A 12,152-nucleotide genomic window follows, 5' to 3' on the forward strand; every position below is an offset into this window, starting at 1 on the left:
CGCCACTTTATCCGTCAGATAACACCGCTAAGCGGGCGGTAATGATACTTCAGGCGGACAGGTAAGCAGGTATCTGAACATCAGAGGAACGTGCCCTCTTGAGTATACGACGAGGCCAGCCGGGACCTCTGCCGGCGTTAGTTGACACAGCGAGGCCTAACCTGAAGTAATCCCCTCTGAGTCCCGAAGCAGGGCCGTGCCATTAAAATACCGCACTAATTAAAACAGAAAAGTTACAAAGCGGCTGGCAGGAGAGACTGAGGTGACACCCAGAATGTAAAGTCCTCTTAACCAGTGTGGTGGTACAGAAGCAGAGCGGAGTGCACACACCAGCAGAGCAGAATCCCTGATAAGAAAGAATTATTCATATATATATTTATATATATATTTTATTTTATTATTCTATTTTTTTCTATTTCCCCTGACTTTTCCCCACCGCCACAGCAGACCGCTGCCTGCACCTGCTCAGCCACTAAACAACTCCTCGGCTTACGTGGTCCCCATTGGACAGACGAGCTAATGTTCACGTGTGAATAGCTCGCGTTAAACCCCAGAAACTTTGGCTTAATCTGGACCTGCCTGACAGAAACACTGATACACGCATGAAAAGATAAGTGTTTGGGAGAAGACCAGGGAGAGAAAGAGAGCTGGAACAGGCTTGTGAACACCATCCCACAAGCCTTAGTTGTGACAAGCTGCCATTTCAAAGCTTCTGCCTGCATCCAAGAGAGAGTAAAAAGACAGCTTCAGCTTTTAACTGTGTCACAAGATTTTTACACTTGGGGAGTTTTGTCTCCCTTCTTTTTTTTTTTTCCCTTACACCCTCTCCAGTTAATAAATCAGGCAGAAATTTTGCCCCCCAGAGGTAGAGGATGATAAAAAATTAGTTTTGGAGGGGAATTCTTTCATCTTTTTTTATGTGTGTGAAACAAAGAGAATGGGAGACAAAGGCGTTATCAGTGGCTGCAGCTGTGCTTTAGGAGCCTGTCCTTGGGAAGTGGGCTGGTGAACTTTTATGGAGGCCAAGGTTGTACAGTTAAGCTCGAATCGCAAGCTTACGACGCGCACCAACTAGCAGACACACACAAGGCCTTGAAAAGAGATCAGGAGGAATCGATTGTTTTTTGAAGCCGTACCAAATTAAGCGGCATTGAACAGCTTACATACTTTTGTGGCACCTCCAAGCCCTTTTTTTTTTTTTTTTTTTTTTTTGTGAAAGAGCCGCTTGGCGTTGAAACACAGAAATCAGTAGCGTTCCAACTCCTGAGCTGAAACATCCCCTTTTTTCAGAAACGGGAGAAACCCCGCGTCCTTGCTCGTGATCCGGAAAAAAGATTTGTTCAAATTTATTAAGAAAAAACAACAGGAAGTGGAGGAGAACCCAGACCACACCTTTCTACTTTTATATATCTATATCACTCAGGATCGGTCTCAGCATGCACAGGTGACACTGATCCGTATATCACGTTCCCGCTCCGTCGCCTTAATCAGAGTGAAACAAGCTAATCGCCTCCGTCTGTGTTATCAGTTGATAATTTACCCCAGTATTAGCGCTTTGAGGAGAGGCACCACAGAACGCCTCTGAGCTGATAAATGAATCATGGGGCTCCAGGCACGCCAAGTTGGCCCCCTGCGATGCCATCTAATCCCATAATGGTCACAATAATGATGGAGCAACGGGTGGTGTCATTACATGGGGCAGTTTCCATGACAGCACCCCACCCCAGCCCCGCCACCCCGAGGTAGAGCAGACTAGAGAAGGAAGAAGCTCTGACTTTGGGTGTAAAATGCACCTCTTTCACTTTTCACCAGCGCCGCTCATCAGAAATTATTTGACGCCTCCGTCTGTTTTTTTTTTTCCTCTAATCTGCAGACACACCACATTTAGCGGAGTGATCCGTCGCTCATGCGTGAAGCTTTCCAAATGAAAACTCGCCGTGGAGCCAAGCTATCGTCTCTTGCTTACTCTCGGTAGCAGAGTGTGCGCCGTCCTACCTTAAGGCCTCCATTTTTTTTTACCCATCATCAGCCAAGCCCTCCAAACTGACACATGCACACTGGCTCCCTGTCAATTTCATGTAATATTTTCATTGACACGTAAAGCTATAAATTCAGGGTGGCGGGCTGCGATCAAAGGATTGTTTTCCTCTCTCTTCTGATCAAGTCAGGTTGTATCAGCCCAGCCGCCGCCGCTACAGAGAATCATAGGTGCAAAATCGAGTCCTTGTTTTAATGAAGTCATGCTGGAGCTAGTGCGTGAGAGGAAGAGACTGAAGCAGACACCTCTCTGTGATGTTCACATTTCATATCTGCCTCTGCCCAGGAGCTTGCCATTTTTGAATTATTAAGCAGAGGGCTCTTTCTTCTCTTCGCCTCTTTCTTTTCTTTTTCTTTTTCTTTTTTCTCTTTCTCCATTCTCTACATTTTCTCTCTCTCTCTCTCTTTCTCTCTCTCTCGTTCTCTCTCAAACTCTTCCCCTTTATGCTCTTCTTTTTCTCGCTCCTCCATGTCAGTTCAACCAGCTCTGGCTTTGGCAGAAGCAGTGGCTCTCACTGAGATGCAAATGGCATCCTTTGAAGGGGCGCATTGGGAACGTCAATTAATCCAGCCGTTTACTCGCCTGAGTAAAAAAAAAAAAGAAAGGCTGTGCAACCATTGTTCGTAGGCTGTTTCATCTTTATTGTGCTACAGGGCCGTGTTTTTTTTTTTTTATCCGCTGTCCTCATGCCACCGGATTCGGCGGACTCTTCAAAGAATCAGGATATATCAGGATATGCACAAAGGCGAAGAAATGACATAGGAAGCTGAGGAAGCAGAGGTGTCACAGGAGTAGGGTTGTATTGCATATTCCATCATGTCCCTTCTCCTCCCCAAACCCCTTCTAACACGAAACCTTCAGTTCACCATGTAGCTTTACTCTCAACTGACCTCCCTGTCACCTATGCCCTTTCCAGCCCCAGACCTTTCTCCAACCTCTGCTTTTATATTCCTCTGACTCCGCAACCCCCACCCCCACCTGCTGCGTTCAGCCCTCTAACTTTGCTCTCTGTCTCTTGGGTGGTCGGTCTTCAGATCTCAACGTCCGGAGCCCGTGTTTGGATAAGGTGTGCGACCACGGGGCGGTGTGCGTGGTCAAAAACGACGAGCCGGTGTGCGAGTGCCCCGAGGCCTGTCCGCAGACGTCCGACCCCGTGTGTGGGTCCGACGGCCACAGCTACGGCAGCCCCTGCGAGATGCGAGCGATGGGCTGCGCCCTTCAGAGGGCCATCCACATCCAGCACAAAGGACCCTGTGGTGAGTATCTGCACAACAATAGAACTGAAGTATGCCGGCGCCCCATTCATGAATTACCGGTGAGCGTCACGTTCATACATTATGCAGTCACATTACACCATACAGTCGCTTACAGTACAGTCATGAAATCTCTGAAAAACAGCGTGAGTCGTAGCTCACAGGTAGGAAAAGATGGAGACCTTGTGGAATATAATTTAGCTCATATTAATTAAAACTGCCACACTACCCGTAGGAAAAATTATAATCCACAGACATTAACAACTAACATAGAGAACATGGAGTTGTGCGAACCCCTGGGGCTTCCCATTTTTAATCCAACAAAGCCAAAACAATATTTAACGCACCTTCAGGCCTCTTAAGAAAATTCCTGATCTCTCGTTCATCATTCCTCCCTCCTGCTCTTCGTCAGCCATTGTGCACAAACGCCAAGGTTCTCGATCGCTTGTTCTGACCTTTAAGTGAAGATGCACTTTTCTCACAGAGAAAGGAGAGCGCACAGCATTTCTTTTCTGTAATTGGCTACATGAGTCACTTGGCTTTGTCTTGCCGTGTCGGAGTATCAGCTAGTTATTAGTACACCAACGACAGCAGAGCTTCAAGTGGTAAAAATATATTCAGACCGACTGTGCAGGCACACAGCCACCCGGACTGATTTTTACAGCTTGGTAAACCCACTTAGTGAATACTCTTGATGGCTTAATGCCATCTTGCAAGGCCAGTTTTCCCATGAACTCTAATTGGTGATTGAGGGTACTTCCTTTTCTATAATCAAGCCATTCGCTTTTCACACACACACACACTGGGCAGGAGTACAGCAGTTATTGGCCCCTTGGCCCAAGTCTCAGTTACTATTCACTCAGTTTTACTGCGAAAGATTTTTATCTGCATATTTTCAAGACCGTGACAATGAAAATGAGTTGGCGTCTGCGGCGCTGTATTTGTGCATGAGCTGAGCAGTTAGCAAAATGATCAATACAAGTGAATTAGTCTCACTTTGCTGGTATGAAATTGTACTCTAAAGTGTGCAAACAGTTTATGGCTGGAGTTTGTTTGTACGGGCTAGTCTGACTGTTTTGTAAAATGAACGGTGGTTTGAGTTTCTTATTGTGCTCAGTAGATGGTAGGTGTAGTTGTTGGAGAGGTCCTGTGTGGACTCTTTCCTCTCTGCCTGCCCGTGTATTGCATCTGTCATCTTTCCCTCCCAGCCTTCTCTAAATTGAAATCCAGCGCGGGAGGATGTATGCCAACAGGAAATGGAGCGAGAGCGTGTTTAGTCGGTGGGCAGGCGGGCAGACTCAATTTGGTGCGCTGCACTGCAGGTAGATGGCAGGTCTGTCGGCTCAGGGTCCTTGTGCGGTAATGAATAGTCTTTATTTTAAAAAGCGAGAGGCAGAGCGAGCTGGCGGAGTGGAGGGCCCTGTCTGTAATCCAGCGCTATGGATGGTTCTTGGCTCCCAGAGGAACAGGCCTGCGTCAGCGCAATGGTGCCATAAAAATGCTGAGGCATTGGCTTGCCAGGCGCGAGCCAGCCGAGGAATGATGGCGATGATAATGTGGGTTATTTCTGGGCTGTTTGCACAGCTTTACTGGACTTTATTCAGCACCATAACAACTGACTGACTTAAGCTATTATCTCACCTAATTATCGCAGGCTATTCCCACCACCAATATACTAAGCATGTTTATAGAGCAGAAAAGGAGAGAGAGGAGAAGAGCATATGCTGCTTTCAGGTGGTGTTGGAAGTGTCGGAATTAAAAGCTGAAGGCACGAGCAATGAAAGAGAGTGGTTATGAATAAAGAGGGAAATCTCTGTGACACCCAGGTGCTTGAGTAACCCAACCATTAAATAGCATTGTTACATATCCAGATTTATACCTTTTTTTTTTTCTCAATAGGACTCTAATCATATGCCACATTTTATTATCTATTCACATCTGTTTTTATGTGTATTACTTTTGATTCAGACTCAGAAGCAGGAGCTTAGTGGAGGCAGGTGAGGGCAGCCGTAGTTTAAAGGGTGGGAGAGGTGCCACAATAGGGAAAATAACCACATGTGTGCTTAACTGTGAGTGTGTGTGTGTGTGTGTGTGTGTGTGTGTGTGTGTGTGTGTGTGTGTGTGTGTGTGTGTGTGTGTGGCTCACTCCAGCCTCTCATGGGCCTTAGCTATAATTTCATTTCCTCCCCTCTGGGCTAGAAAAATAGTGGTTATCTATATGACTCAGGTGCAACCCAATAGCGATATGAGTGACATTTGTTATTATTCCCAGATTTTTTTTTTTTCCTCCCCCCTGCGTTTGAATGGTGGGTAACCTTGTACTGCGGAGCGGGAGAGGGGGCGCTCAGTTAATAGACCCCCCGGCTGGATATGAGTCGCTTCGGAAAAAGGCCCATTCATACGGCTTTACCCAAACAGATGAGAGCAGAGACGCCGGAATCATTTGAGAAAAAGGAAATAACAAATTTTCCTTTTTTCTCCCACAGGTGTTGGAGATGATATACACAGTTGAGTAAGAAATATAGGTCACACCAGCAGCGTGAGAGTGGTCGGAGAGAGAGAGGCAGTGAAGAGAGGGCAGAGGGGAAAAAAAGGGGGGGGGGGGAGCAATAAATGCAGGGAGGCAAGGAGATGGGGGTAAATAAGATGAGGAGGAGCAGAGAAAGTGGGAGGCAGAGTTTATAGTGTATTGGCCAGACAGGCATCGACGGGGGAGTTGTTATCATCCAGGCATGTTCACAAGCCTTCAAAACACAGACCAGTCTACTTCTTCCTGCTTAATCCTGAGGTAATACTCCGCCCAGACCCCTCAGCCACAATTCAGAGTTTTCCCGGTGAGGATATCAACAAAACGCTGTAAAGCTGGAGGGCCTCCGATTTTTTTTTTTTTTTTTTTTTTTCCCCTCTCCTCAATGACTCAATCCTTCATGCTTTCAAGGCCACTTTTTACACCAACCTGCCCACTATGCCTCACACTCATATCTAAACGCCACAAATACTGCCACCAAACACAACAACCAAAGCCGTCACAGTGCAACACCCAACATCAGTGGCTCCCGGCGTTAGGTTCAGGTCCCCCTGAAGGAGACCTCGAGTAAATTCAACAGGTCCTCAGCAGAAAGAAAAAAGAGTTTGGTCTGATGATTAGAGGAGTGACTTGTAGAAAGAGAAAAGCAGTGACCTACAACATTGTGTAATTACGTCTGTTAGATGAAGGGATGACACTAAAATTTCCATGACTCACGAAATGTTCACGGTTAATGAAAGCAGCTCATGTGACGCAATAATATCTGCTTCTCAGCTGCTAATATTTTCAATTTAGATATGTAAATTCAAGACGACCCCAGTGTGCGTTAAATAAAATTAATATTGTGTTTCATTTCAAAGCTTCATGCGGCTTAGAAATATAGATTTTCTCCCAAGTAGCAAAATGGTTTACCCCAACAACAGCATAAATTTAGCACGCCGCATTGCCAGACTCATGTCAGGCTTGTGATGAATGGTTGCGCAAATATCATCCCATCTCCACTGATCCGGGCCCCAGTGCTGGCTCAACGCTGGCCCAAGTGTTGTATCGTGTGTTGCTGGTTCTCTGCCCACCTCCGCTGGCCCAAGACATATCCAATCTGGCAGCCGTTTATTGGGGCCGGAGGTAGGTCACGTTTGGTGCCAACTTTGAGCTGCAGTTGGTGATTACCTGGGTTGTCTTGCTATAATTTTTTTTTTTTTTTTATTTTACAATTTTTAGCTCACTCTTCAAGCTAAGTTTTCTTTTGGATACAGTTGGTATTAGATTTTATTAGAGCTGGCATGAAAAGCCCTTAAAATATCTCACTTTGATGCTGCACTCACTGCGTTGGACTGTATATCTTCCTCGACCGGAGAGCTTCTCACATTGTTGGACGTGTAAGGCATGTGAATGAGGTGAAAGATCTCAGCCTCTAATGTTACAACACTGGCACTCACTTTTTTAACATCCTGCCTATGTGTCATAATGACTAGCCTGTCAGACGTTTCACCTTAAAGTCTGAATTTTTATATGACGGTGAACTTGTCTGCCTTCAGAGAGAGAAGCACATGGAAACTCAAGATTAGCGAAGACAGACTCAGAGATGTCTGAATCGGAGATGACAGAAAGCGGAAGTCTTAATGTTGCCAGTAATGGCAATAATTCTCCCTCTTCTCCTGGCTTTGAAGTGAGGCTCCCCTCCTTCTCTGTCTGTTTGTGATGCATGTTGTCTGGAGGATCAGGCAGTGTGGAAGAGCCAGCTGCGAGGGGCAAGAGCTGATAAAGAGGCGAGGCTGCTATCAGGACACAGGCCCGATAAAGGACAACACTCACCACCACCACCGCTTCCCGATTTATAGCTGAACCACAGCAACTCTCATTTTAAAGACACTTCTGTTTTTTATTTATTTATTTTGTCACAGAAAAGCTTCGCTAACATCTTTTTTTATGGATCTGTCGTTGTGGAAGGAGGAAAAACTCTCAGCACAAATCACATTATTGTCTAAAATATCACTGGATGCTGTCGCTTTAAGATTTCTCCTTATTGGAACTAATTAGCTGAACCATGAATAGACCAAAAATACACATCAGTTTGGGGGAAACATTGATCCTGCATGCTCCACCCATCTCATTTTTTTAAGGTATGAAATCATTCTGCTCACATACAATCCATTGCTTCTGCAGGCAATATTCTGTATGTTAAGTGCCGTAAAAGGCTGTTAATCCAAGAAGGGGGTGGATGCCAGTGCTAGATGGAGAGATGAATGAAATGAAAGACTCTAAGAGAGCAATAAACAAATTAATAATGCGGAAGGGTTCCAGGGGCCAGCCTCGCCTCTCTCAATTACTGCTAAATCAGCAGAGGTTATTAGCCTGCCTCTAATTGAATGTGATAGTGAGCTGTGCTAATGCAATCCTCCCGGTGTAATTGGTGTCAGAGGGAGAGGTGCAGCCACTGTCTCTCGATGAGGCCTCGCGCTTGCCTTCTCATTTGTTTTCCTGCCCCCTCCCCCCCGTGTGACACTTGTCGCTACCCTGAACACCTCTGATCCTGCCTTGCTGTTTCTTGAGGGGGGAAAAAAAAGTGTTGCCCCCTTAGACGCAGGCGAGTTCCTCAAGATGATCCAAGTGAAGTAAAGTAAAGACTGGAAAAGCTCCTCAAGCCTTTTTTGTGTCTCAGTGCAGTCTTTTGCAGAGAAAATGCAGATGTCATCCGCCATGATTCACTGTTGGAAGTGCTGTGGAAGATAGCTCAGTTTTAAGTCGATGTGAACAACCTACAAAGTGATAGATACAACAAGGAAAGTGGAACTTTTCTCGCTCAATCCGGACTAGTTTCCCCAGAACCTGGTGCTCAGAAGCATCCTTAAAAGATAATGCTGGCACCATACCTCCTCAAAGGGATGGTGGTAGGCAGGTGATGAGCAGTACCTGGCTGTCACTAGATACAGCAATTGGCATTCAAGCCAAAGAGTTCAATTCTCGTCTCATCAGACCAGCAAATCTTTTTCCTTCATGCTTTCAGCGTCCTTGAAGTGTCGTTTGGCAAACTCCAGCCGGGCTGTCATGTGGCTTTTTCTCAGGAGTAGTTTCAGTTCTGACCACTCTCCCATAAAGTCCTGATTGATGCAGTGCTGCAGGGATGGTCGTCCTTCTGGCTCTTTTATTCCAACTCTTCAGTTTTTGCAGAGATTTTTCTGAAGTTCTTTGTGTTCAGTTGTGAAGTTTCAGCTCTAGAAAAAGTGGTTTTCCCACGATGCTTCTGGGAACTTTCAGCACTTTAGCATCTCTACCCCCCCCCCCCCCCCCAGATCTGTGCCTCGGAAGAATTCTATCTGTGGGGAAATTTCTGAATTTCATGGCTTGGTTTTTAGCTCCCACATGCATATGAACTGTGACAGCTTTTAATAGACAGGTGTATGCATTTCTAAAGTATTTCAAATCAATTGAATCTGCCTCCGGTGGACTCCAATAAAGTTTTACACCAATTCTACACTCTGTATGGAAACTTTGCATCTCTGCACTTCTTATGTCTGTGCTGCTGCGCTGCATCGTTAAGCACTACAGCAACTGCCAAGGGCTAAATAAAGAAAAATACAAATACAACAATTTTTTACTATTTACTATTTCTATTATTTGATAGTTTTGTGGATGCTGCTTTGAGTAGATTCATGATTAATGAATACTGAAAATGGCACATCTTTGTCTTTTTGCTGTAATAATATGTGTTGTTGATTAAATATTGACCACAAAAGTGCCTAAAGATTAGTGTCTTGGCTGTAGCGAAAGTGAGTATGTGCAGTAATAATATTCTTAATGCAAAGTTAAGGTTGTGCAGTCGCACAAAGACTTTTATATCCATTTGAGAGAGGGCTCGTCAAAAGGTAAGATCAGTTTGAAATGCACTTCAGTACGTTCGCAGATCAATGACAAGCATTAATTTTGATCCGTTTTCAAGTCTGCCACACAGCAAAATATAAAAAGTGTAAAAGCAGGTATTTAAAAGGGTATTTATTATAGCTGACCTGCCTCCAGAGTCAGGTAAAAAATGCCTCAAACACACACACACACACAAACACACACACACATACACACATCAGCACACAAAGACTAAGCCTTCGCCTTTTTCCTTATCTCCATCTAGATGAGGCTTGTGCCAACTGCTCTTTCGGGGCAATCTGCGACGCCCAGAGCGGACAGTGTGTGTGTGCATCAGAGTGTGTGGAGACCCACCAGCCCGTGTGTGGCAGCGATGGCACCACGTACAACAGCGAGTGCGAGCTGCATGTGCGCGCCTGCAAAGAGCAGATGGACCTCCGAGTGGTCAGCCAAGGAGAGTGCAGTAAGTAATGCATACACAGTGTGTGTCCAACGCTTACATGGTGTCATACTTCCTGAATCTCAACGTCAAATGAATAATATGAAGGGTTCTCGTGTAAGCTTGAATCCTGGTTGAGTTTAGACAAAGATGTGTGAAGCTCTGAATTCACTCTCGAAAGCAGAGCTCATGAGGAAACTGATACAGCTGCAGGCGGGCTGGTCATAATCTAACAGACTCGTCAAAAAATGGAATTGCAGTTTACTCAGATGGGGAATCACCGAGGGAACATGTATATGTCAGTTTTAAGAAAGCGGGTATTTCACAAGAGGAAGTCGCATGAATCGCAGTTCAGACAGAAAAAAGAGAAATCTCATTTAAATATCTTTCCCAGAGATGCATTCTGAATTCTGGTGTGAATGAGATCCATCAAAACGTCTCCATGAATGTTTCCCTTTGCTGCATTGACCCGTCATGCGCTGACCGGTCCCTCTGCTGTTGTGTGTGTCTGTGTGTTACAGAAACATGCGGCAGTACTGTTTGTGCCTGGGGCGCCCGGTGTGTCCAGAATGAGTGCGAGTGCCCGCAGTGCTTCAACGAGGCCTACTCCCCCGTGTGCGGCAGCGACGGCGCCACCTACGACAACAACTGCGAACTCCTCCTGTCCTCCTGCATACGGAAGGCGAGAATTGATGTGGCAAAGCTCGGCAGCTGTGATGAAGGTAGGAAATGGACTTTGAAATGGTGTAATTATATTAACCAATCGGCCATTGCAATGGTGTAATTATCTTTATCAAGTGACCTGTGATACGGTGTTCAGTCATCTGTGGATTTTCATAATGGTTGCATATGCCACCAGCAGCATGCCAACAGGCTAACACGGCACAAGATGAAGTGAAAGTCACACCGCATGTCCCTGAAAAAAACCTGTTACAGGAACACAAATGGCTTCTGGGTGATTAAGTTCAGGTCAGCTGTGCATTTTAGAAACGATAATCTTCATGCTTTGGCTGTCATGTTTGCTTGTTTATCAGTGCATCTCATACTCCATTTCTTCAGCCGCAGTAAATTCTCTATACGTAAGAAGCCCCCCTTCTTTTTTCACCCACTTCTTATCAGCTGTGGCTGCTTTTTTTTTCTTTTGTTTAGTTTTTTGTTTTTATGGAACTCAACACTTCCCCTCGTTGTTGTTCCAATAAATTAAAACTAATTAATTACAATTGGTCTTACTTTGGCATTCTTTAATCTTGTGTTAAGCCACTGTCAATGAAACCGAACCCCTTCTTGTACAGATGAATTAAAAGATTTAAGATTTTCACATTTTCAAATTAGCTTTCCAGCAGCACATGAAACACAAACACATTTTTAGATTTTTACATTTACATTTATCGCATTTATCCAAAGCAATTTACAAGTGAGGGACAACACTAAAACTTCAGTGCAGTGTGAGACCTTGGTGTAAGTACTAAGTACTGAATGTGTTCAATAAGGAGATGAGGTAAAGACACGCACAGTAAGAGGAGGTGCTCTTGGGAGAGATGAGTCTTCAAGAGAGTCTTAGAGATAGCAGGCTTTTAATGTGAAATATCTGCAGGAAGTGTTTCGTTTCATCGACATTAACATTGGAGAATAGCATAGCATTAAGTATTTAAGGTGTATTAGTGAATGAGAACAATATTTCTCAGCAGACCAGTGGGTATCACATGTGCATTCTGCAGAATTTACCATAAGAGTCTTGATAGCCTGAGTAATTTCACTTGGTTTTTTATGAGGGGCTGTAGTCACAGCCATTGAATACCAGAGCTTATATTTGAGAATTTATGGTATATATTTTATCAAGCCCTTCTATCCAATTATGCTTAAGTGTGTGATCGATGGCTCTTAATGTGAGAATCCCTGATTTTTACGCCTGTAGCTCCATCGTTCCTCCACATTCAGAATAAATGAGATCTATTACGCCGTGCAAATCATATCTTGATCAGCGGTGACGGACCGAAGCGGAGTATCACAGTCCCTCACTCGGCCCGTCTTGGG

The 12,152-nt window shown here is 44.9% G+C and overlaps 1 protein-coding gene across 2 annotated transcripts in view; it reads left to right on the top strand.

The window, feature by feature from the left end:
- The window catches only part of agrn (agrin), a 250,471-nt gene that overhangs the window by 180,483 nt on the left and 57,836 nt on the right, over positions 1-12,152 (top strand). For both annotated transcript variants that reach the window (XM_023407702.2, XM_023407704.2), the window contains 3 exons: positions 3,073-3,294; positions 9,945-10,142; positions 10,640-10,840. In XM_023407702.2, the coding sequence (XP_023263470.1) occupies positions 3,073-3,294; positions 9,945-10,142; positions 10,640-10,840 (621 nt within the window). The remainder of the gene's footprint in view (positions 1-3,072; positions 3,295-9,944; positions 10,143-10,639; positions 10,841-12,152) is intronic.

The sequence above is a fragment of the Seriola lalandi genome, unplaced genomic scaffold (assembly GCF_002814215.2).
Source record: "Seriola lalandi dorsalis isolate HSWRI2012SDOR001 ecotype SW California unplaced genomic scaffold, Sedor1 jcf7180002054345, whole genome shotgun sequence".
Classification (NCBI taxonomy): Eukaryota; Metazoa; Chordata; class Actinopteri; order Carangiformes; family Carangidae; genus Seriola; species Seriola lalandi.